Genomic DNA, 26,679 nt, shown 5'->3' with positions numbered 1-26,679 from the left:
AAGATTTCCATCCCAGTTATAATTACTGAAAGGTTCGGTGTTTGACACGGCGGCCAGTTGGAAAATCCGGAATATTGTCCGTTTTGTAAATTGGTAAAAAATGTTGATTTTTATCAATGATGATTATAATGTTTCCACTGTGTGGCGTCCTAGAGAGTGTAATTGACACTGGCAAAGTGTCTGCATGTCCCGAGGGCCTTGTTCTGGTACCAGGGGTAGTTAGAGGGGGGTGGGAACGAGGGAAGAGAAGGGAGAGAGTGAGAAGGAGAGGAGGTAAGAGAGGAAAGAGAAGGGAGAGAGTGAGAAGGAGAGGAGGGAAGAGAAGGTAGAGAGTGAGAAGGAGAGGAGGTAAGGGAGGTGGGGGCAAGAGAAAGGGAGGGGGATAATTAACGTGGAGCACCAATTTCCTGTCTGGCCCTACACAAGTGACCTGACTCACACTGTGTATTGGGAGAGGCAGGAAGGAATCGAAGGGAAGAGGGAAGAGAAGAGGTATGACGGAGGGAGGTAATATGGAATGGACGATATAGAGATGGAAAAAGAAGGGAAGGAGGAGTATGTTAGGAATGATCGCTGGTGGTACATGTGGAAGAGCAGGAAAAAAGGAGTATGTAATGTGGTGATCAGAGAAGAAAAAGGGATAAAGTAGATGAAATACAAGAGACAGGGAACAAAGAACTAGAAGGGATAAAAGGAGTAGGATAGGAAAACTGAGGCGAGAGTTGCGAAGTGAGAGAGAGAGAGACGGCACCAAAGAGGAATAGAGAACGGAAGGCAAGTGAGGGATAATAAAGAGAGGAGGAGGAAGTAGATGTAGACGGATGTAAGAGATAAAACTGAAGGTAGAACAGAAAAACTGGAAGTTTTAGTGAGGGAGTGACACACCTGCCCCAGTGTGGTGATACACCTGGCCCAGTGTGGCGACACACACCTGCCCCAGTGTGGTGATACACACCTGGGCCAGTGTGGTGACACACCTGGTCCAGTGGCGACACACCTAGTGTGTGTGTGAAGATTTGTGTACAATTGTTCACTTGTGGGTGAGGGTGTGGGCGGCGTGTTGAGGGTGTGAAGAAGACTATGGAATTTACCTAGTGAAGATAAGAGATAAGACAGACCTAGAGGGTGGCGGTGTGGACGGGTTTCATCGTAGAAATAGTGAGCAGCTTGACAAATGAAAAGGGGGGCGATAGGGAGATAGTGAGATGGAGGGAGGGTGGGGGATAGTGAGGGCTGGGTAATATGGGAGGAAGGGTGGGGGATAGTGAGATATTTAGGGTTAGAGTGAGTGAGTAAGGGTAAGAGAGTGTTGGGGAGAGAGGTGGGGAAGGAGGGAGAGAAGCGGGTGGTGGAGCAAATTACTAACTGGCTCAGACTGTGGGTAATGAGGCTGGTTGGCCACCCACTCGCCCCCCCCCCCGCCTCTTGTGGTGGCCAGATTGAGGGCAAGGATGGGGCCGTGAAGGTGGGAGGGGCAAGGATGGGGCCGTGAAGGTGGGAGGGGCAAGGATGGGACCGTGAAGGGGGGAGGGGCAAGGATGGGACCGTGAAGGTGGGAGGGGCAAGGATGGGACCGTGAAGGTGGGAGGGGCAAGGATGGGACCGTGAAGGTGGGAGGGGCAAGGATGGGACCGTGAAGGTGGGAGGGGCAAGGATGGGACCGTGAAGGTGGGATGGGTAAGGATGGGACCGTGAAGGTGGGATGGGTAAGGATGGGACCGTGAAGGTGGGAGGGGCAAGGATGGGACCGTGAAGGTGGGAGGGGCAAGGATGGTGCCGTGAATGTATAAAATTATGGTAACATGAAGCTGTCGAGAGAGAGAGCACGTGGTAACATGAAGCTGTAGAGAGAGAGAGAGCACGTGGTAACGAAAGGGAGTAAAGCTTAGCAAAGGAACGGTTGTGATATAGCAACTGGAAGGAATAGCAACTGAGGGAAGGGGAGAATATAGGATAGGAGGAGTGAATGAGGGGAGAGTGAAGGTGGGAAGCATGGAGACGACAAGGGGAGAGTAAAGATTACGAGGGGAGCGTGAGGAACGAATAGGTAGACACAGAGGATAGAGTGAAAGGGAAGAATGGGATGTCGAGGGGTAGGAGGAGATGAGGGGAGGAGTATGGCAAATGATGGGGGAAACCAGGGGGGGGGAATGGTAGTTAGGAGGAGCGGTGATGGGGGTGTGTGAAGGGAATGGGGCCGACCCCGACCCCCTTTAACAGTAGCCATATAATCATTTTATAGATATAAATGTTATCAATTATATCACAAGAAGTAAGTGAAATGTGGGTAGGCGAGACCGTAGACTTGTTGGCCTGCCGCCCTCTCGAGTCCTCCGTCTCAAGGGGCTTTGTCTCCTTTCACCTCCGACAAGGGGCTTAGGCTGTGTTGTACATACTTGACTTCTACACAAATATCTTTCAGTTCGGTTCCACCTCTCTCTTGTTAAGTCTGGACAACCAGTCCACCTCTCTTGTTAAGTCTGGACAACCAGTCCACCTCTCTCTTGTTAAGTCTGGACAACCAGTCCACTTCTCTCTTGTTAAGTCTGGACAACCAGTCCACCTCTCTCTTGGACTGGTTGTCCAGACTTAACACCTCTCTCTCTCTTGTTAAGTCTGCACAACCAGTCCACCTCTCTCTTGGACTGGTTGTCCAGACTTAACACCTCTCTCTCTCTTGTTAAGTCTGGACAACCGGTCCAAACTACAAATTTCTCCCCCTTGTGGGTCATGTGGCCAGGTGATTGGCCAAGGGGAAGGTGAGACGGAGCAGGAGGAGGAGGTATCCAGTCCCAAGGTAACGAACCTGCCAGCTACAACATTACGGTGACCTCGGAGCTGACCACTGACATGCTTCCCTTTGTCTGGAATGGGCAGGTGGGAGGGAAGTCTGGTGAAGGGAGAGAGATGAGGGGACGAGTGAGAACAGGGTACGACAGGTGGAAGAGGTGACATAGAGAGGAAGAGGAAGAAGATGGCAGAGAATGATAGTGTGATGATGAAGGTGTAGAGGTGAACATGTAATAGGGATAACGGGCAACAGACGAGGAAGGGAGGGACGTGGTGCAGGGGAAGAAGACGGAAAAAGAAGGTAAAATGGGCAGAAAAGGAGGTAGAAAAGTGGGAGGAAAATAAAGAGGGAAGAGTAGGAAGGGGACCACGAAGTGACAGCGGTAAGAGGTCGACTCAGGAGATTGAAAGTGGATGTAGAAGAGGAATTTGATAAAGAGGGGGGAAGAGATGAGGATGAAGCGAGAGGAGGGGGGAGCAAGGAGTATGCCTAGGAGGAAAAGGAAGCAGGAACGGAAGAATAGGTGTGTATCCCCTGACGCCCGAAGCTACCCGGATCTAGAGGATATAGGATGTACACTTCCTTAGCCCTCAAGTCCTTCTCCATCCCTGCCCTCAACTTCTCCCTCCATCTCTGTTCATTAATGCCGACGTATTTTCCTTTAAAACTGCTGACTTTTCTTCCTCCGTTTTCTGTCTTGCTTTATTTTGTTTATTTCCTTTAATCTCCCACCATTTATCACTCCTTTCCTCTCTGCTCCTCCCTGTTTCTTACAGTCAGCTCCGCTAGCTGGTCACATGTCCAAGCCTCTTTGGAATCACTTGTGAGGCGGGTCAAGAGGATTGGAACCCCAGCAGTGGGAGGTCAGATGGGACCATCAGCACCAACCCTTCACTTTGCCCCACATAGACAAGGTTTAACGCTTTGCCTGTAATTCCTGGTGGTTCTCCTTACACTCGGACCGACTCAGAGGCGGCAGTCTAGCGTGAGGTAGGGCAGGACAAGTGGGCATATTGCCTGTACCGGTACTGTAACCTCCGGTACAGGTGCTGTAAACAAGCGAGGTATTGAGGCGAGGGCAAGGTGTTAACGGGGTTATTGAGGCATCGTTAGGTCAGCTGGGGAGTTACATTATCCTGTGGGAGAATATCTTGGCGCTGGTGGGGGATATTGCATGCTAAACTGTCCGGGGGACACACTTCGCGGCAAATGGTAGGAGCCCACGAAGAATATTTCTTCTGTTAGGGATGAGGCCCTCGTAGTCCTCTCGAGACAACTCTTTAACCTGCCTCTTGGCGCCTGTTCGCTAGTTAAGCCGACGACTGGTGTAGTCCGTTCTCGTGATTGACCACAACCTACAAATTGCTAAACCAGAAACGTACAAAACGTGGATTTTTGTGAGCCGGTGTTTTTATAGCGATTTGTAATGTGTACGTTGGGGACAACGGTCAGCAGTCAACGGTCACTACCGTTAACAGACTCAGCTTTACCGTTACGCTGTGTTATTTTATGACGGAAGATGAAAGTTACGGGTTGTGTAAATGATGCTGGGGGGGGGGGTATGGAGGAGCCTAGGGAGGGGAGGGAGCCGAGAGAGGGGGGAGGGGGGCTGGGGGGGGGGGAAATATGTGATAACTAGATTGATAGAAAAATTTAAAGTTGATGCATCGTTTAGGGAATGTGAACATTATGTTCACGCATTCAACATTGATGAGTAATGTGTGGGGGGGGGGTATATTGGCGAGTAATGTGAGGCAGGGGTAAGTGGTGTTATGACAGAAGGGAATGGCGAGTTATGGGGGGGGTGGTGAGTACGAGGGGGGATTGGGTAATGGATGACGAGGTATCTTGTTTGTAGTAGAATGCGATAGTCTTAATACCTTGAGTGTGATCGCCGGCACTGTCTGGGATAGTTTTGCTGCATCTGGGATGGGTTAGATGGGGTCTGGAATAGGTTTGGTGGGTCTGGGATAGGGTTGGTGGGTCTGGGATGGGGTGTGTGGGGTCTGGGATAGGATTGGTGGGTCTGGGATAGGTTTGCTGCATCTGGGATAGGTTTGCTGCATCTGGGATAGGTTTGCTGCATCTGAGATAGGTTTGGTGGGTCTGGGATAGGTTTGGTGGGTCTGGGATAGGTTTGGTGGGTCTGGGAAAGGATTCGTGCATCTGGGATAGATTTGGTGGATCAGGGATAGGTTTGGTGGTCTCTAGACGGGATAAAGGACCATATGGGGGGGACAGGGATGGGGACGACAAGCAACCCACCCACACTACACGGTGCTTGACATCACTGATCCAGTGACGCCATATATATGTTTGTTATATATTTTGTTTGCTATGTTTGTATATACAATATACAAACATAGTTATACTTAAATTATCTATTTAACTCCCCACAACAAAATAATAACTATAGTGACTAGTGTGATGAACGCGAGTGTGAGGCAGCGAGTAGTCACTCTGTTTACCCGGCTGCCTGGCCCCTCCCACTGGCACTCTGGGTAATGCCATCATAAGCCCCTTGATCACACTCAAATCTTCTTATATTGTATGTTAATGTCCGATGATGTTACTCTTCAGTAGTTGTTACGGCCGGTTTGGGCCAGTAACCGGGTTCTTGCTGTTATATAACCTCTTCTTTATCCAACCCCAAGTCCGTGGGAAGTTTTCAAGAACTGGCTGTGGCACGTAGTAGTGCAAAGAATAAAGGGGGAATAAACAATACACAATTAAACTTTCACTAATATATATATATATATATATATATATATATATATATATATATATATATATATATATATATATATATTACTACAAGTATTTACGAAGTGTCGCTTTCACTCAGGACACAATACACTGGAAATGTTCATCAAATCCCGGTGAATCCACTTTCCAGGTACACGTCGTTCACATCTAATGGCAATCACTGGCGAGTTCACCTTCCTCAACATGGACCAGTCCACACACACCTTATCGTCACGATGTGCCAATACCCCCACCTCCACTCTCCAGATACACACTGGCTGATAAGGGTCTCAAACAATCACATACAGGGGTTGCTAGCACCCTGGCAGAAGTCTATAGCAGCTCGCTATAGACAGCATTTCGCAATGCTGTCTATAGCGAGCATTTCTTGCTATAGACAGCAGCATTTCTCAACAGACGCACCACTGTCGTCGCGTAACTCTTCCTGACCAATCCCGGGTACGTCGGCCCATACAACACTGCTGTAACCGACGGCGGCCATTTTGTCCTCTCACAGGACCAAGTCAAGAGTTTTTGGACTGCCCAAGGTGAACTGCCCTCCTCAGTGCAATCGCCTCCTTACGTCACCTTTGTGAACATAAAACGTCATTAGCTAGACAGTCTACTGGGTGACGCTAGGATAAGACCCATCCACCGGGGAATTGTAAATTGTAGCCACAACCTAGATGGGGTTGACCTCGATACGCCACCCACCAGAGGTCAGCCTCATCGACCTCACTTTCTAACTGAGGCAGGAAACCGGAGCCTTTCACCGATGCCTCTCCCTCACCAACAGATGGCGTTGTCTGAGTTGCACCTAATACCTGGAGGTTGGAGTGCAGATCCATAGATGGCGCGGAAATCTCCACTCCGCACTCGAGCAGCGGTGTCGATACCGTAACAGTAGTATTTTGATCATTGATGCTTCTAGCACTTCACTCGTGTGGCAGTCATTGTACCTCTCCACTCTGTAGTTATTGTACCATGCTACCTGCAGATTAGAACACCCTTGGTGCTCTTGGAGGAACCTCTCTGTCTCTTTATCTCTGTCTCTCTCTCTCTCTCTCTCTCTCTCTCTCTCTCTCTCTCTCTCTCTCTCTCTCTCTCTCTCTCTCTCTCTCTCTCTCTCTCTCTCTCTCATGCACTTCTGGAAAATATTGTAAAAGAGGAAAAAGGTTGAGTAGGTGAGTGAAAATGTTGAATGAGTGTCCGGGGTGAGTTAGCGGGGTGGGTAAATAGTGAGACCCAGGTGGTGGGATAATTAAAGGTGTGGGGCCCGGATGATGGTCACCTGGTGTGGCAGAGACCATCTGTGTCCTCGCAACCACCACCCATCACCACCCGTCACCATCACCACCATCACCACCACCACCCATCACCACCACCACCCATCACAACCACCACCCATCACAACCACCACCCACCACCCGTCGCCATCACCACCATCACAACCACCACCCATCACCACCACCACCACCCGTCACCACCCATCATCACCCGTCACCACCACCACCCATCACAATCTGTTTAATAAATATAAACAAAGGTGCCATGGGTGAGGAAAGATATACAGATTTTGTAAGAGAACACGTAAATGATTGACGAGTCGTAGTGCTGGATATGACTGTCAGAAAATTACTGTTCCACCATGAGTCACCTTCCCCCCCCCTCCCCCCCTCTCTCTCTCTCTCTCTCTCTCTCTCTCTCTCTCTCTCTCTCTCTCTCTCTCTCTCTCTCTCTCTCTCTCTCTCTCTCTCTCTCTCTCTCTCTCTATATATATATATATATATATATATATAGGTAACAGATGTGACAGTTCTACCCATAACAGGGAGGTAACAGGTGGCTGTGACAGTCCCTCTGAGAATAGTTAGGTAAAGTGAATTTTGGCTGACGCTGAAATGTTTAATTGGGAACGAGATCAAAATTGTCAGGTCTTGTATATACTGTTAACTGCTAAAGTTCGCAATGTTGTTTATTCTGGCTAGAGGTCGAGATGTCACGACTGGTGAGAGCGACAATGGGAGAGATGGAAGAGTAAATGGGAGGGGGAGTGGAGGAGAGGGAAGGAAAAATAGGGAAGAAGGAAGGGAAAGTGAGGGGGAAAACGGAAGGGGGGTTAGTAAAGAGAGGGAAATGGAAATAAAGAAAGTAGTGAGTGGAACATGTATCAGCAGTAGTAGTGAGGGGTAGGAGAAGTGAGAGAAGTAGCAGGTGTCGGGAGCACACTATCCCTCACAGCCACACATCCCACACCTGTGATAGTCTGACATTTACACATCAATGGTTATCACACCCAGCTTTTTACACCACCCACCCGGAAGCAATTATCTCTCAGTGAGGTTAGAAAACTGCAGCGTTATTTCTCCTGACACGTCCTGTATAGGTGGCTGGGGGCGCTACTGTCCCCCAGGCCAGCCACGGGGCGCTACTGTCCCCCAGGCCAGCCACTGTTGGTGGCTGGGGGCGCTACTGTCCCCCAGGCCAGGCACCTGCCCCAGCACGAGGCTACGGACACTGAGATATTTTATCATTAAGAATATTGACATTAATCTGGATGAAAATAATGGACTTAGTGGATTATTTTGATAGGTTTGAGTCTTCGTGCCCATCCGGAGAGTCTTTATATCCGGGACTCTGACTCCCTCCCCCGTGACTCTCGACTTCCTCTCCCCAACTGGTTCTCGGGTATATGTGGCTGATCCTCCGTCCAAGTCTCACTTGCTACATGCTGATCTGTACGAGAATATGCTGTTAATGGCAGCCGCGGCTTCAGCGGTCTCCCGAATGCACCTTCAGGGAACGACATTTCTCGCTAAATCTTTGAATGCATCGCATTTTACATTAATTTTGCTCTGAGGTAAACAGCAGAGTGGAGTGGTTGATGGGGTCGTTAGGCTTGCAGATTGTTTCCTGACGGTTCTGAATGGTTTTGCTGTGTGGAGGAGCGGCGTGGAATCACGATCTTTTACCGGAGGGCGGAGGGCGGGGGGATATTTTTTGTGACAGACTTGTTGAATTTTAAATGTCTGGTTGATGTTTCTCTCTCATAACATTTATGGTACGAGACCAGAGGGAGTGTGTGCTCTCAGACAGCCCGGGAGGCTGGTGGGTGGCGGCTTGTGAAGTTCCACTCGTCGACGACCAAACTTCCGTTGTCGAGAGATAAGACCTGTGGTTCTCTTTAACCATTGGGTCTTTCCCCTCTTAACTGACTCTTTGGTGATGAGTGACACCGATTTTTTTGTTCGTAGCCCATAGGTTAGACGAAGTTTGTTGGAATAGCGTTGGTTACCTGTACCCAGATTCACGAAGCAGTTATGCAAGCACTTACGAACCTGTACATCTTTCCTCAGTCTTTGGCGACTTTATTTACAATTATTCAACAGTTAATGAGCTCCGAAGCACCAGGAGGCTGTTTATAACAATAACAACAATTGATTGGCAAGTTTTCATGCTTGTAAACTGTTTAATAAATGTAACCAAAGCCGTCAAAGTTTGAGGAAAGATGTACACGCTGCTAAGTACTTGCGTAACTGCTATGTGAATCTGTCCCCGGGTTATTTCATCGTGGTGAACCACCCGACAACACCCTTCAATTGGGTATTTTCAAGCCAGCAATATGATGGGTGTTAGACTTGGGCATTTATGTCTGATTCCTCATTCCCTGAATTTAAACAGGAGCAGGAAGATGGGCTCTTTGCTCACCCAAAGTGAACACGTTGAACGGTATCTCACCTTATAGGTGAAACCCAACATTATAAAAACATTTAAAATATTTGCAAACTTTTAGAGAAGCAAAAGTGGCATGTTCCAGTGGATGTTAGCCATACCATACAGTAGCATGTAGTGAACAATGAAGGCATCTAACCTGTTGCTCGCTAGGGAGGGACCTGTTGCTCGCTAGGGAGGGACCTGTTGCTCGCTAGGGAGGGACCTGTTGCTCGCTGGGGAGGGACCTGTTGCTCGCTAGGGAGGGACCTGTTGCTCGCTAGGGAGGGACCTGTTGCTCGCTAGGGAGGGACCTGTTGCTCGCTAGGGAGGGACCTGTTGCTGCTAGGGAGGGACCTGTTGCTCGCTAGGGAGGGACCTGTTGCTGCTAGGGAGGGACCTGTTGCTCGCTAGGGAGGGACCTGTTGCTGCTAGGGAGGGACCTGTTGCTCGCTGGGGAGAGACCTGTTGCTCGCTAGGGAGGGACCTGTTGCTCGCTAGGGAGGGACCTGTTGCTCGCTAGGGAGGGACCTGTTGCTCGCTAGGGAGGGACTTGTTGCTCGCTAGGGAGGGACCTGTTGCTCGCTAGGGAGGGACCTGTTGCTCGCTAGGGAGGGACCTGTTGCTCGCTAGGGAGGGACCTGTTGCTCGCTAGGGAGGGACCTGTTGCTCGCTAGGGAGGGACCTGTTGCTCGCTAGGGAGGGACCTGTTGCTCGCTAGGGAGGGATTTGTTGCTCGCTAGGGAGGGACCTGTTGCTCGCTAGGGAGGGACCTGTTGCTCGCTAGGGAGGGACCTGTTGCTCGCTAGGGAGGGACCTGTTGCTCGCTAGGGAGGGACCTGTTGCTCGCTAGGGAGGGACCTGTTGCTCGCTAGGGAGGGACCTGTTGCTGCTAGGGAGGGACCTGTTGCTCGCTAGGGAGGGACCTGTTGCTGCTAGGGAGGGACCTGTTGCTCGCTAGGGAGGGACCTGTTGCTGCTAGGGAGGGACCTGTTGCTCGCTGGGGAGAGACCTGTTGCTCGCTAGGGAGGGACCTGTTGCTCGCTAGGGAGGGACCTGTTGCTCGCTAGGGAGGGACCTGTTGCTCGCTAGGGAGGGACCTGTTGCTCGCTAGGGAGGGACCTGTTGCTCGCTAGGGAGGGACCTGTTGCTCGCTAGGGAGAGACCTGTTGCTCGCTAGGGAGGGACCTGTTGCTCGCTAGGGAGGGACCTGTTGCTCGCTAGGGAGAGACCTGTTGCTCGCTAGGGAGGGACCTGTTGCTCGCTAGGGAGGGACATGTACTTCTAACCACCATTGAAACATAAGTCTTTATGCCTCAGACAAGGATATCACTCATGTTTACCAGGCGGAATTGTCACGCGTCGAAATACTTTTCTCCTGACGAACACCTGCAGCTGACCGGACCTCGAACGCTCCCAGCGACCACATCTCGCTCTACGTCACTAGGGCGGTTGGTTAAGAATAGTTTGCTGTAGCCGGTAACTAGTTGTGTGATCATGTGAACAGCATTATCCTTGGGAAGGACCACCTCAATACAGCTAAGATTTCCGTTCTCCGCTAAGCTACACACAGCGCCAGACACCTAGTCAATACACAGCGCCAGACACAGCCTCTGGTCGACACAGACACCACGGCTGGCAGGACACAGCGGGGACAAGCAACCGGAACCCAATTTCTCCTTTTATCATGTGAGGCTGGTCCCCTGGAGGACACCCCTGGGAGGTGGGCTGGTGCAGGGAGAGGAAGGTTTAGTGAGGGTTGTGAAGATATGACAGGAGAAGTGAGAGGTGACCGGTGTGGCCAACTAGCCCAGTAGCCGGGTAGTGTCCACACCAACTACCCGGCTACTGGTGTCTACAACTAGCCCAGTAGCCGGGTAGTTGTCCACACCAACTACCCGGCTACTGGTGTCTACAACTAGCCCAGTAGCCGGGTAGTTGTCCACACCAACTACCCGGCTACTGGTGTCCACAACTAGCCCAGTAGCCGGGTAGTTGTCCACACCAACTACCCGGCTACTGGTGTCCACAACTAGCCCAGTAGCCGGGTAGTGTCCACACCAACTACCCGGCTACTGATGTCCACAACTAGCCCAGTAGCCGGGTAGTGTCCACACCAACTACCCGGCTACTGGTGTCCACAACTAGCCCAGTAGCCGGGTAGTGTCCACACCAACTACCCGGCTACTGGTGTCCACAACTAGCCCAGTAGCCGGGTAGTTGTCCACACCAACTACCCGGCTACTGGTGTCCACAACTAGCCCAGTAGCCGGGTAGTGTCCACACCAACTACCCGGCTACTGGTGTCCACAACTAGCTCGCCAGCTAGCAACTTGGCCTTAGCCATGTAATTAAGCAACAAAAAAGTTTTCCGACCCAATATAATAATTAGTGTTTTTCCTCGATGAGACAATATTAAAATTAAAGATCACAGATTTGCGTCACGTGAAAACGCTTCCATTGTGTTAAAATGGAAGGTCTGACGTGTCTTAATTTAGTGCCAATTTAAGTACAAACAACTAAATAGTTTAGAGTGAGGAGAGCCAGATATTGACAGGAAGTGGAGGAGGAGGAGGAAGGAAGAGGAGGAGGAGAAAGAAGAAGAGGTGGGAGACATGAATGTTTACGAGAAGAGGAACTACCTGAATCTTGGGAGTAATGAGGAGCCTTGAGAAGCTGTAGCGAGATACTTCAGGTAACATGAAGTATGTGAGGAAGAAGCAGGCACCCGCACCTTCTCTCAGAGTGAAGGAACTACGCGAGGGCACCAGTTAGTGGCATTCAGTTCCAATAGTGTCATTTTGCCGAGAGAACGTTGATATCTTTGAGGCGGTGGACAAGTCAATGATCTTGCTTGACCCATGTTAATCAACCTCAGTCAGCTGCGAGATATCGTGTAATATTGTCACAGTTCAGGAGCGTTTTACTTCAAAATTATTGTTTTCTCTGGCGTGGCTATCTTCTTATCTTGAGGTTATCTTGAGATGATTTCGAGGCTTTTTAGTGTCCCCGCGGCCCGGTCCTCGACCAGGCCTCCACCCCCAGGAAGCAGCCCGTGACAGCTGACTAACACCCAGGTATCTATTTTACTGCTAGGTATCAGGGGGCATAGGGTGAAAGAAACTCTGCCCATTGTTTCTCGCCGGCGCCTGGGATCGAACAAAGGACCACAGGATCACAAGTCCAGCGTGCTGTCCGCTCGGCCGACCGGCTCCCCTAAGGCTAAGATATCAAGTTTCGGAACAGTTCTGTTACTGATGTGCTAATTGTTTGTAATTTGGTGGGCAAAGTGATGTTATCAAACTGGAGGAGAAACAAGTATTATTTGAGTAATTATACCCATGCGTGAAACAATTATTTATAACTCCAGTGTTTGACTTACATTCATTTATATGTTCATTGTCAACCCGCTCACTATTATTGAACCCGTTCTTGTTATTGATGATGTGTAAACAAGCGCAAGTTTGGTTACCTGTTTTATTATTTAGTTATTATTAATATTATTGCTGCGAACATTTATCACTAAATATGTGTGTTGGTTTGTAGGTGTGTCGCTGTGTGGGTGTGTCCTGTGCAGGTGTGTCGCTGTGTGGGTGTGTCCTGTGTTGGTGTGTTGCTGTGTGGGTGTGTCCTGTGTTGGTGTGTCGCTGTGTGGGTGTGTCCTGTGTTGGTGTGTTGGTTTGTAGGTGTGTCGCTGTGTGGGTGTGTCCTGTGTAGGTGTGTCGCTGTGTGGGTGTGTCCTGTGTTGGTGTGTTGGTTTGTAGGTGTGTCGCTGTGTGGGTGTGTCCTGTGTAGGTGTGTCGCTGTGTGGGTGTGTCCTGTGTTGGTGTGTTGCTGTGTAGGTGTGTCGCTGTGTGGGTGTGTCACTGTGTAGGTGTGTTGCTGTGTGGGTGTGTTGCTGTGTAGGTGTGTTGCTGTGTAGGTGTGTCGCTGTGTAGGTGTGTCCTGTGTAGGTATGTCCTGTGTAGGTGTTGCTGTGTAGGTATGTCCTGTGTAGGTGTGTTGCTGTATAGGTGTGTCCTGTGTAGGTGTCGCTGTGTAGGTGTGTTGCTGTGTAGGTGTGTCGCTGTGTAGGTGTGTCGCTGTGTAGGTGTGTCGCTGTGTAGGTATGTCCTGTGTAGGTGTGTCGCTGTGTAGGTGTGTCGCTGTGTAGGTGTGTTGCTGTGTAGGTGTGTCGCTGTGTAGGTGTGTTGCTGTGTAGGTGTGTCGCTGTGTAGGTGTGTTGCTGTGTAGGTGTGTCGCTGTGTAGGTGTGTCGCTGTGTAGGTATGTCCTGTGTAGGTGTGTCGCTGTGTGGGTGTGTCCTGTGTAGGTGTGTCGCTGTGTGGGTGTGTCCTGTGTTGGTGTGTTGGTTTGTAGGTGTGTCGCTGTGTGGGTGTGTCCTGTGTAGGTGTGTCGCTGTGTGGGTGTGTCCTGTGTTGGTGTGTTGCTGTGTAGGTGTGTCGCTGTGTGGGTGTGTCACTGTGTAGGTGTGTTGCTGTGTGGGTGTGTTGCTGTGTAGGTGTGTTGCTGTGTAGGTGTGTCGCTGTGTAGGTGTGTCCTGTGTAGGTATGTCCTGTGTAGGTGTTGCTGTGTAGGTATGTCCTGTGTAGGTGTGTTGCTGTATAGGTGTGTCCTGTGTAGGTGTCGCTGTGTAGGTGTGTTGCTGTGTAGGTGTGTCGCTGTGTAGGTGTGTCGCTGTGTAGGTGTGTCGCTGTGTAGGTATGTCCTGTGTAGGTGTGTCGCTGTGTAGGTGTGTCGCTGTGTAGGTGTGTTGCTGTGTAGGTGTGTCGCTGTGTAGGTGTGTTGCTGTGTAGGTGTGTCGCTGTGTAGGTGTGTTGCTGTGTAGGTTTGTCGCTGTGTAGGTGTGTCGCTGTGTAGGTATGTCCTGTGTAGGTGTGTCGCTGTGTAGGATGATGTCGGAATGACATCTCCAAGAGTCTGTACTGTACTGGTCTTGGACACCTGAACATTTTGGGCTCTTGTGAGAAGTCACTTTCGACTTCTTGAAGAAATAATGTGGATTGACGTTATCTAACTTGTTCAATACCTTGAATGTCTCTAAGGTCAGCCCTGTCGGGCCTTGTTTACAGAATGTTAGTCCCAAGACCTCCAGCCGGTCCTCGTGTTGGAGCTTAGTTCTGGGGCGCTTTTTGTCTCATTGTAGATTTTGGTTTACTTGTTTGCGTTTTGTCAATGATTTGTTTATTTCTCTGGTTAAGATGGATATTAAAATTGCTGATCCAACGTGAAATTATTGTTCACAGTCTAGTGGTCTATCTCTCCGAGGTCCTTGACTTCTTCACTCAAGTAAGGTGTGTTGTCAGTATGGCAGCTGTCAGTATTCATATGGCTCACTTTTAGCGCGCGCACACCCAAGAGACCCAGCACTCAACGAAGCCCCTTCCTGAGCCGATAGTGTGTCTGCATAATTGGTAGCGGAGTTAATGTGATTCTGGAGACTTGTGGCTACCTGTCATCTCCTCACTGCCTCTGACACTGCAGCTCGTCCTCTCCAGCGATCACAACGTCACTAAACTGATGTATTACATCGACTGAACCTAACATAAGCGAGGACCTATGAATAGAAAAACGGGACATCACATCAATTTTGTGAGCCGCTATGATTTTGAGTGCGTTAATTGTGAGTCATTGAGGGATTATACGTCAAAATGCGATGTGGTGCTGGAGAGGCCGGGTTGACGCGATAGAGAGCGTTGCTTGAAGACTTTGAACACTTTATCATTGAGATATTTGACGAAGTGATGCTGTTTGTGTGTGATGTTATTAGTTGACTGATGTTGACTCGTAATTAGGAGGTAGGAGTACACCTGCAGGTTTGTAACACTTGTCTACGCTCACCTGTGTGATATTTTTCATTTGGGGGGAGGGGGGGGGGCTTCTGGTACCAATTTTTGGTATTGTACAAGTTGTGTTGTGTTTTTGAGGAGTGGTTGGCGGGCGTGAGACTCCGGGCCAGCCGCGGCCCTGGCTTGTCACTGACACAGTACAGCTTTAAATATTTCTTTTGCGTGTCTCCGTTATTCTCCCTCTTCTCCCTTTATGCTTTTTTTTCTCCCTCCCTCCCCACCCTTCATTTTTCCTTGCTATTACCACTACATCCTTCTTACGTTTTTACTGCACCCTCAACCATCCCTCCTCTCTCTCTCTCTCTCTCTCTCTCTCTCTCTCTCTCTCTCTCTCTCTCTCTCTCTCTCTCTCTCTCTCTCTCTCTCTCTCTCTCTCTCACTTGACCCTGAGAAATAGGACACAGACTCCTGGCTGTCACTGAATATATTACTCATTTTGTTCCCCATTTGAGTGAGTGAGTACGCCAATGTTTACGTACTGGCCGAAATGTATTCGAAGGTCGAAGTTCAGCTCCTGGGCCCTTACTTAGTCGTTGATCACCTGCACTGTTGAAGGGGCTAAAGGTAGTTTGAACTGAAATGAATATAGTTGAGAGGTGTTAAGTGTAGGACAGTTTAATAATTCTCTTGAGAGCGCTGTGTTTCAAGGTAGACTCGTAACTAATGCCGTGTTGTTCTAAGAGGCGAGTGAGCCACGTGGGAGGTGGTGGCGGGAGTCATACAGGTACATGCACGCCGGAGGTCCACCAGTGTCTTCAAGGACACTCCAGGGAGGTTGACCTTGAAGTGTTGAGTGGGTGTACACAACACACAACTGTCATTAACCTCCTTGAGTGTACCAGAGGATATACATACCTCCTTGAGTGTACCAGAGGATATACATACCTCCTTGAGTGTACCAGAGGATATACATACCTCCTTGAGTGTACCAGAGGATATACATACCTCCTTGAGTGTACCAGAGGATATACATACCTCCTTGAGTGTACCAGAGGATATACATACCTCCTTGAGTGTACCAGAGGATATACATACCCCCTTGAGTGTACCAGAGGATATACATACCTCCTTGAGTGTACCAGAGGATATACATACCTCCTTGAGTGTACCAGAGGATATACATACCTCCTTGAGTGTACCAGAGGATATACATACCCCCTTGAGTGTACCAGAGGATATACATACCTCCTTGAGTGTACCAGAGGATATACATACCTCCTTGAGTGTACCAGAGGATGTACATACCTCCTTGAGTGTACCAGAGGATATACATACCCCCTTGAGTGTACCAGAGGATGTACATACCTCCTTGAGTGTACCAGAGGATATACATACCTCCTTGAGTGTACCAGAGGATATACATACCTCCTTGAGTGTACCAGAGGATATACATACCTCCTTGAGTGTACCAGAGGATATACATACCTCCTTGAGTGTACCAGAGGATATACATACCTCCTTGAGTGTACCAGAGGATATACATACCTCCTTGAGTGTACCAGAGGATATACATACCTCCTTGAGTGTACCAGAGGATATACATACCTCCTTGAGTGTACCAGAGGATATACATACCTCCTTGAGTGTACCAGAGGATATACATACCTCCTTGAGTGTACCAGAGGATATACATACCTCCTTGAGTGTACCAGAGGATATACATACCTCCTTGAGTGTACCAGAGGATATACATACCTCCTTGAGTGTACCAGAGGATATACATACCTCCTTGAGTGTACCAGAGGATATACATACCTCCTTGAGTGTACCAGAGGATATACATACCTCCTTGAGTGTACCAGAGGATATACATACCTCCTTGAGTGTACCAGAGGATATACATACCTCCTTGAGTGTACCAGAGGATATACATACCTCCTTGAGTGTACCAGAGGATATACATACCTCCTTGAGTGTACCAGAGGATATACATACCTCCTTGAGTGTACCAGAGGATATACATACCTCCTTGAGTGTACCAGAGGATGTACATACCTCCTTGAGTGTACCAGAGGATATACATACCTCCTTGAGTGTACCAGAGGATGTACATACCTCCTTGAGTGTACCAGAGGATGTACATACCTCCTTGAGTGTACCAGAGGATGTACATACCTCCTTGAGTGTACCAGAGGATGTACATACCTCCTTGAGTGTACCAGAGGATGTACATACCTCCTTGAGTGTACCAGAGGATGTACATACCCCCTTGAGTGTACCAGAGGATGTACATACCTCCTTGAGTGTACCAGAGGATGTACATACCTCCTTGAGTGTACCAGAGGATGTACATACCTCCTTGAGTGTACCAGAGGATATACATACCTCCTTGAGTGTACCAGAGGATATACATACCTCCTTGAGTGTACCAGAGGATATACATACCTCCTTGAGTGTACCAGAGGATATACATACCTCCTTGAGTGTACCAGAGGATATACATACCTCCTTGAGTGTACCAGAGGATATACATACCTCCTTGAGTGTACCAGAGGATATACATACCTCCTTGAGTGTACCAGAGGATATACATACCTCCTTGAGTGTACCAGAGGATATACATACCTCCTTGAGTGTACCAGAGGATATACATACCTCCTTGAGTGTACCAGAGGATATACATACCTCCTTGAGTGTACCAGAGGATATACATACCTCCTTGAGTGTACCAGAGGATATACATACCTCCTTGAGTGTACCAGAGGATATACATACCTCCTTGAGTGTACCAGAGGATATACATACTTCCTTGAGTGTACCAGAGGATATACATACCTCCTTGAGTGTACCAGAGGATATACATACCTCCTTGAGTGTACCAGAGGATATACATACCTCCTTGAGTGTACCAGAGGATGTACATACCTCCTTGAGTGTACCAGAGGATGTACATACCTCCTTGAGTGTACCAGAGGATGTACATACCTCCTTGAGTGTACCAGAGGATGTACATACCTCCTTGAGTGTACCAGAGGATGTACATACCTCCTTGAGTGTACCAGAGGATGTACATACCTCCTTGAGTGTACCAGAGGATGTACATACCTCCTTGAGTGTACCAGAGGATATACATACCTCCTTGAGTGTACCAGAGGATATACATACCTCCTTGAGTGTACCAGAGGATATACATACCTCCTTGAGTGTACCAGAGGATATACATACCTCCTTGAGTGTACCAGAGGATATACATACCTCCTTGAGTGTACCAGAGGATATACATACCTCCTTGAGTGTACCAGAGGATATACATACCTCCTTGAGTGTACCAGAGGATATACATACCTCCTTGAGTGTACCAGAGGATATACATACCTCCTTGAGTGTACCAGAGGATATACATACCTCCTTGAGTGTACCAGAGGATATACATACCTCCTTGAGTGTACCAGAGGATATACATACCTCCTTGAGTGTACCAGAGGATATACATACCTCCTTGAGTGTACCAGAGGATATACATACCTCCTTGAGTGTACCAGAGGATATACATACCTCCTTGAGTGTACCAGAGGATATACATACCTCCTTGAGTGTACCAGAGGATATACATACCTCCTTGAGTGTACCAGAGGATATACATACCTCCTTGAGTGTACCAGAGGATATACATACCTCCTTGAGTGTACCAGAGGATATACATACCTCCTTGAGTGTACCAGAGGATATACATACCTCCTTGAGTGTACCAGAGGATATACATACCTCCTTGAGTGTACCAGAGGATATACATACCTCCTTGAGTGTACCAGAGGATATACATACCTCCTTGAGTGTACCAGAGGATATACATACCTCCTTGAGTGTACCAGAGGATATACATACCTCCTTGAGTGTACCAGAGGATATACATACCTCCTTGAGTGTACCAGAGGATATACATACCTCCTTGAGTGTACCAGAGGATATACATACCTCCTTGAGTGTACCAGAGGATATACATACCTCCTTGAGTGTACCAGAGGATATACATACCTCCTTGAGTGTACCAGAGGATATACATACCTCCTTGAGTGTACCAGAGGATATACATACCTCCTTGAGTGTACCAGAGGATATACATACCTCCTTGAGTGTACCAGAGGATATACATACCTCCTTGAGTGTACCAGAGGATATACATACCTCCTTGAGTGTACCAGAGGATATACATACCTCCTTGAGTGTACCAGAGGATATACATACCTCCTTGAGTGTACCAGAGGATATACATACCTCCTTGAGTGTACCAGAGGATATACATACCTCCTTGAGTGTACCAGAGGATATACATACCTCCTTGAGTGTACCAGAGGATATACATACCTCCTTGAGTGTACCAGAGGATATACATACCTCCTTGAGTGTACCAGAGGATATACATACCTCCTTGAGTGTACCAGAGGATATACATACCTCCTTGAGTGTACCAGAGGATATACATACCTCCTTGAGTGTACCAGAGGATATACATACCTCCTTGAGTGTACCAGAGGATATACATACCTCCTTGAGTGTACCAGAGGATATACATACCTCCTTGAGTGTACCAGAGGATATACATACCTCCTTGAGTGTACCAGAGGATATACATACCTCCTTGAGTGTACCAGAGGATATACATACCTCCTTGAGTGTACCAGAGGATATACATACCTCCTTGAGTGTACCAGAGGATATACATACCTCCTTGAGTGTACCAGAGGATATACATACCTCCTTGAGTGTACCAGAGGATATACATACCTCCTTGAGTGTACCAGAGGATATACATACCTCCTTGAGTGTACCAGAGGATATACATACCTCCTTGAGTGTACCAGAGGATATACATACCTCCTTGAGTGTACCAGAGGATATACATACCTCCTTGAGTGTACCAGAGGATATACATACCTCCTTGAGTGTACCAGAGGATATACATACCTCCTTGAGTGTACCAGAGGATATACATACCTCCTTGAGTGTACCAGAGGATATACATACCTCCTTGAGTGTACCAGAGGATATACATACCTCCTTGAGTGTACCAGAGGATATACACTCCGATTGTGGGTTCTCTCGTGTATACATCCAGCTCTAATTTATTTAAATAAAATATTCAAATTTATTCTTTGTATTTCAGCTCGGCTCGTGTCGGTCCGTCCGGCTCGTGTCGGTCCGTCCGGCTCGTGTCGGTCCGTCCGGCTCGTGTCGGTCCGTCCGGCTGGTGTCGGTCCGTCCGGCTCGTGTCGGTCCGTCCGGCTCGTGTCGGTCCGTCCGGCTTGTGTCGGTCCGTCCGGCTCGTGTCGGTCCGTCCGGCTTGTGTCGGTCCGTCCGGCTCGTGTCGGTCCGTCCGGCTCGTGTCGGTCCGTCCGGCTCGTGTCGGTCCGTCCGGCTTGTGTCGGTCCGTCCGGCTCGTGTCGGTCCGCCCGGCTCATGTCGGTCCGCCCGGCTCGTGTCGGTCCGTCCGGCTCGTGTCGGTCCGTCCGGCTCGTGTCGGTCCGCCCGGCTCGTGTCGGTCCGCCCGGCTCGTGTCGGTCCGTCCGGCTCGTGTCGGTCCGCCCGGCTCGTGTCGGTCCGCCCGGCTCGTGTCGGTCCGCCCGGCTCGTGTCGGTCCGTCCGGCTCGTGTCGGTCCGCCCGGCTCGTGTCGGTCCGCCCGGCTCGTGTCGGTCCGCCCGGCTCGTGTCGGTCCGTCCGGCTCGTGTCGGTCCGCCCGGCTCGTGTCAGTCCGCCCGCCTCTTGTCGGTCCGTGGACTGGTGTCGTTTACTTGCCTGATTGGATGCCTTTAACTCTGATAATGTGATGAGGGTGGTATTGAACACTATGGGAGGGACCATGGGAGAGTATTATGGGAGAGGGACCATGGGAGAGTATTATGGGAGAGGGACCATGGAACAGGAACCATGGGAGAGTATTATGGGAAAGGAACCATGGGAGAGTATTATGGGAAAGGAACCATGGAACAGGAACCATGGGAGAGTATTATGGGAGAAGGACTATGGGAGAGGAGAAACTAGGAATAGACTACCGTATTAGGGGAAGCTATTGTATATAAATGGTCGCTTTCAGAAGAGAATGCTTTGCTTTTATTGTTTAATAATCTAGGAACGTGACAATACTGTGCGGCAGGAAGTGGTGGGTTGCCAGCTTGAAGTGGTAAGTGTACCCCCGAGGTACAACTGCCTCTCTGGCACCGTTAAAGGGACAGTGCCACGGTAACTAGTGACCATCAGTCTCAAGTTACATTACTGTCAATGACCACAACTTCTGAATAGTGGGAAACATGAAGTTACATTGTGTGTGGCTTTGTGGTTGACCTGTGGTCCGAGTTCTGATTAACCTGAGGCCCGAGTTTGGCCAGACCTGTGACCTCAGTTGACCTGTGGCCCAAGTTGGCCATGACCTGTAACTTATAATGTTGACCGACCTTCCATATATAGCTGATGGTGATAGATTGAGGATTTCTGGGGACAGGTTCGGTGTAATAAAAAAAAAGGAAAAAAGCAAGGCACTTTGTCAGATTTCAAGACTGTTTTGTCTGCCAAATAGGATCTTGTGTCCTTCTTAGGACACAAGATCCTATTAGGATACTATCTTAGAGCTTCACTACTTGAGTTAAATTCTATGAGTCACACTCTATATTCTTCTTTAATTTTGTGTAAGTCATTCCGTAGTTTTGTAATGTCTTTCAGCGAATTTATCCTCATAATATATAAAGCAGCAGACATAAAAAGAAAGAAGTCTATCCCCTGTGTTAAGTCCTTGACAAAGAGAATATGAAGAGAATAGTGGTGACCCCCTTGAGACGCTGCTAGCCACCACCCCGCCATCCTGGGGTCTCTCTCCTCTGTTTTCAGTTGCCGAGGTACTCCATTATCCACAGAACACTTTTCCCAAGTCACTCCCCCTGTGTTCCACCACTGTATGCACTGGTCTGGTGCGTGGGGCGCCGTGTCCCACGCTCTCCACATTAAACAAGTATACACTCCGCCCGCCCTTCTCTGCCTGGTGTAATCTGGACGACCCGCTCATAGAACCGTGACGCTGGAGGCTGTGGATGTGACCAACATGTTAGTCATGACTGACCTGGTGGCTGAGGGAGGAACGTAACGTTGATATTTAGACTAAAGAAAGGCAATAGTCTCTAAGAGGGAACACGAGGATATTCCATGAAGGACGCGGGGAAGACACTAACTTGGGAAAGGTAACTTTAATTTGATCAGACCACACACTAGAAGGTGAAGGGACGACGACGTTTCCGTCCGTCCTGGACCATTCTCAAGTCGATTGTGAATGGTCCAGGACGGGTTGATACGTCGTCGTCCCTTCACCTTCTAGTGTGTGGTCTGGCCAAACTACTTCAGCCACGTTATTGTGACTCATCGTCTGCATAACTTTAATTTTATCAAAAGTTTAGTTAATGGTTTAGACCGTAGCTTAAGGGACAAGATTATTCCTCTGTATTAATTTTCATCAAAGCTAATTACATTTTTCCTAGGCGATTACGGAACCTTCCTGCCGAAGAGATGAGGATACCCGATCTAAATTTGTGCCTGATGAAATGATAAAACTTTCCATTATAAAACCTTGAATTGAATTATATATATTACATATGATTAATTTTTTTGTGTTAAATTTGAGTTAAAATTAACATTGAAATACGTATCCTTGCCTAAACTAACATAACCAAGTCAATAATTCGTGTTATTAATATAATGATATTCAAATAAACCCATTGGAAACAATTTTTTTAAGATAACGAAAACGACTCTGCCTGTTAGGCAAATCGAGCCTTGCATACTAGGCTAAGTAGTGCGTTCTGGTTATTAGGTACGATATATATATATATATATATATATATATATATATATATATATATATATATATATATAAGGCACAACTCTTCTAAACACGAGAGTGAAGTATACAACTTTAGAACACTTTCCCACCAGGAGACTCGAACCCTAGCCAGCACAGAAGCCTTCCAGCAACTGGCATAACAGGTACGCCTTAACCCACTCCACCACCCGCTCAGACTCTTAAAAGAGATGGTAATTTCGGAGTATTTAAATACACCAAAGATCATCACCTCCCAAGAGCACCAGAGCAAGTGAGGGGTCATTTAGACGTTAATTTCATCAAGTCCCTGTTAATATGGGAAGACACAGTGTCTATGCTTAAGGCACAACTCTTCTAAACACGAGAGTGAAGTATACAACTTTAGAACACTTTCCCACCAGGAGACTCGAACCCTAGCCAGCACAGAAGCCTTCCAGCAACTGGCATAACAGGTACGCCTTAACCCACTCCACCACCCGCTCAGACTCTTAAAAGAGATGGTAATTTCGGAGTATTTAAATACACCAAAGATCATCACCTCCCAAGAGCACCAGAGCAAGTGAGGGGTCATTTAGACGTTAATTTCATCAAGTCCCTGTTAATATGGGAAGACATCTCTTTTAAGAGTCTGAGCGGGTGGTGGAGTGGGTTAAGGCGTACCTGTTATGCCAGTTGCTGGAAGGCTTCTGTGCTGGCTAGGGTTCGAGTCTCCTGGTGGGAAAGTGTTCTAAAGTTGTATACTTCACTCTCGTGTTTAGAAGAGTTGTGCCTTAAGCATAGACACTGTGTCTTCCCATATTAACAGGGACTTGATGAAATTAACGTCTAAATGACCCCTCACTTGCTCTGGTGCTCTTGGGAGGTGATGATCTTTGGTGTATTTAAATACTCCGAAATTACCATCTCTTTTAAGAGTCTGAGCGGGTGGTGGAGTGGGTTAAGGCGTACCTGTTATGCCAGTTGCTGGAAGGCTTCTGTGCTGGCTAGGGTTCGAGTCTCCTGGTGGGAAAGTGTTCTAAAGTTGTATACTTCACTCTCGTGTTTAGAAGAGTTGTGCCTTAAGCATAGACACTGTGTCTTCCCATATTAACAGGGACTTGATGAAATTAACGTCTAAATGACCCCTCACTTGCTCTGGTGCTCTTGGGAGGTGATGATCTTTGGTGTATTTAAATACTCCGAAATTACCATCTCTTTTAAGAGTCTGAGCGGGTGGTGGAGTGGGTTAAGGCGTACCTGTTATGCCAGTTGCTGGAAGGCTTCTGTGCTGGCTAGGGTTCGAGTCTCCTGGTGGGAAATTGTTCTAAAGTTGTATATATATATATATATATATATATATATATATATATATATATATATATATATATATATATATATATATTTATATATAATATATATAGTGGGAGAGGAAGGGTACAAGGGGAAGGGAAGAGGAGGGGGAGACTAGCCCGGCCACCGTCCCCTCTAGTATTCTATAAGATATCGTTCCATTAGCTATAGCCGAGGCGGTGCTGGAAGCCCGGAGGAGCAGCAACAGCCAACAAGTGCTACTCAAACATGCAGTTAATAAAGGTCGACGCTCTCCGGAATGTTAACAGCTTCAGCAGTCAACTACTGATAGTGAACCTTCAGTATGTTAACAGCCTGGCTGGCTGGTGGTCCAAGGAGCATGTCGAAGTCCTTGTGGCTGTCTGTTCCTCCGTCGCGGGGTTCCTTCCCCCCAGGATCTTTGAGCCCTAGGGGAGTGTATCTGCATCTGGGCCTCCACAATTACCCATAGGGGAGTGTACCTGCCTTCCTGTACCTCTTTCCCTAGTAGTACCAGCCTCCAATTTTGCCTGCTGGCCCGTCAATGGTCACTTGTCAACTTGGAACTGCGCACTCTAAGAGGTACTTTTTCTCAATTCTTCCTGTCAGGAATTTGTATATACTTGGAAATCATCTCCTGTGGTACTTGTCTGCTTGTACCCTCGGCCCCCAGGGTACAGCACGTCTGTATTCGTTTTCCAGGGTACCAGCACGTTTGTACCCCTCGCCCCCAGGGTACAGCACATTTGTACCCTTGGCCCCCAAGGCACCCGCCCGTCTGTACCCTCGTGCCCCAGGGTACAGCACGTCTGTACCCTCGTGCCCCAGGGTACAGCACGTCTGTACCCTCGTGCCCCAAGGCACCCGCCCGTCTGTACCCTCGTGCCCCAGGGTACACCACCTCTGTACCCCTCGCCCCCCAGGGCACCCGCCCTCGTGGATCCCCTCCCATGTTTCTCCACAACAACGGGCGCAGAATACCGGCCCAAGCATGCAAGCGAGATGCATTGTCTCCGTCTGGCGTGTGTTTACATCGGGGAGGAGAAAAGTGGAGGTCGTCTGTGTTTCACCATTTTGTCCTGAGTGTCCCCACCTGCCGGCGGCCTCTTCCTCCACATTCTCTCTCCAATGTTTTCTTCCCCTGTTTTTTGCCTTTTGAGAATTTAATGAATGGTTTTAGTTTTATAGAGTTTTTGCGTTTTGCCGAATAAGGTGACGTTGTAGAGTTTAACGTGGGAACACATTAAACTCACGTTAACGTGAGTTAACGTAACGTTAACTAACACAATAACAGTTTAAGAGTATGAACCTAGCCGGGGACCAAGAGCTGTGGTAACTACGGTAATCTAAAACATTTATAAGTGTACTTAAACACGAAGGAACCAGCAGACACGTACATAATTTAACAAAAACACGAACATCAGAAAAACAAGTAAACATTGGGTCTTGTAGAACATAAACACAATATTGTATACATCTGTCATCACTTGAAGTGATGCAATACAATATATTGCATGTATACAATAGAAGTATACAAGCAAGTGCCTTCAAGCCCCGCACGTCAACCAGGAACACCTGAGAATTGTAGGTGCAGCAGGAGGATAAGCAGGAGCAGGAGACGCTAGAAGAGCTTCTCTTCGTCCTCCTGTAGCTTTTCTTCTTCCTCCTGTAGCTTCCCTTCCTCCTGTAGCTTCCCTTCCTCCTCCTGTAGCTTCCCTTCCTCCTCCTGTAGCTTCTCTTCCTCCTCCTGTAGCTTCCCTTCCTCCTCCTGTAGCTTCTCTTCCTCCTCCTGTAGCTTCTCTTCCTCCTCCTGTAGCTTCTCTTCCTCCTCCTGTAGCTTCTCTTCGTCCTCCTGTAGCTTCTCTTCGTCCTCCTGTAGCTTCTCTTCCTCCTCCTGTAGCTTCTCTTCCTCCTCCTGTAGCTTCTCTTCCTCCTCCTGTAGCTTCTCTTCCTCCTCCTGTAAGCTTCTCTTCCTCCTCCTGTAAGCTTCTCTTCCTCCTCCTGTAGCTTCTCTTCCTCCTCCTGTAGCTTCTCTTCCTCCTCCTGTAGCTTCCCTTCCTCCTGTAGCTTCTCTTCCTCCTCCTGTAGCTTCTCTTCTTCCTCCTGTAGCTTCCCTTCGTCCTCCTGTAGCTTCCCTTCCTCCTCCTGTAGCTTCTCTTCCTCCTCCTGTACCTTCTCTTCCTATCCTCCAATATTTGTGTTTGTAGACACTTGCTTGAACGCCTTGAAGTGAGGAGGAGTAGGAGTAGGAGGAACAGGAGGAGAGACGGAAACGGGGAGGAAAGACAGGCATACTAACTTCCCCATTATACTGGCTCGTCTCCGCCACGGAAAGATGAAAGGAAACTGAAACGGGGAAGGGGGGGAGGAGAGAGATGGGGCGTGATGGAGAGGGGAGTAGGGAGGGAGTGATTGAGAGTTTGAGGGAGTGAGTGATGGGGAGGGGGTGTAGGTTGTGATGGAGAGGAATTACA

The 26,679-nt window shown here is 48.5% G+C and overlaps 2 protein-coding genes across 2 annotated transcripts in view; one reads left to right on the top strand and one right to left on the bottom strand.

Moving 5' to 3' along the window:
- Nucleotides 1-26,679, top strand: part of cac (calcium voltage-gated channel subunit cacophony) — a 749,704-nt gene that overhangs the window by 11,767 nt on the left and 711,258 nt on the right. The window lies entirely within an intron of this gene.
- LOC138353904 (uncharacterized) lies at nucleotides 20,159-20,494 on the bottom strand. Its single transcript, XM_069307322.1, has one exon. The coding sequence runs from the start codon at nucleotides 20,492-20,494 to the stop codon at nucleotides 20,159-20,161; it is 336 nt and encodes a 111-aa protein (XP_069163423.1).

The sequence above is a fragment of the Procambarus clarkii genome, chromosome 60, assembly GCF_040958095.1.
Source record: "Procambarus clarkii isolate CNS0578487 chromosome 60, FALCON_Pclarkii_2.0, whole genome shotgun sequence".
Lineage (NCBI taxonomy): Eukaryota > Metazoa > Arthropoda > Malacostraca > Decapoda > Cambaridae > Procambarus > Procambarus clarkii.
This window is presented reverse-complemented; position numbering and strand designations above follow the sequence as displayed.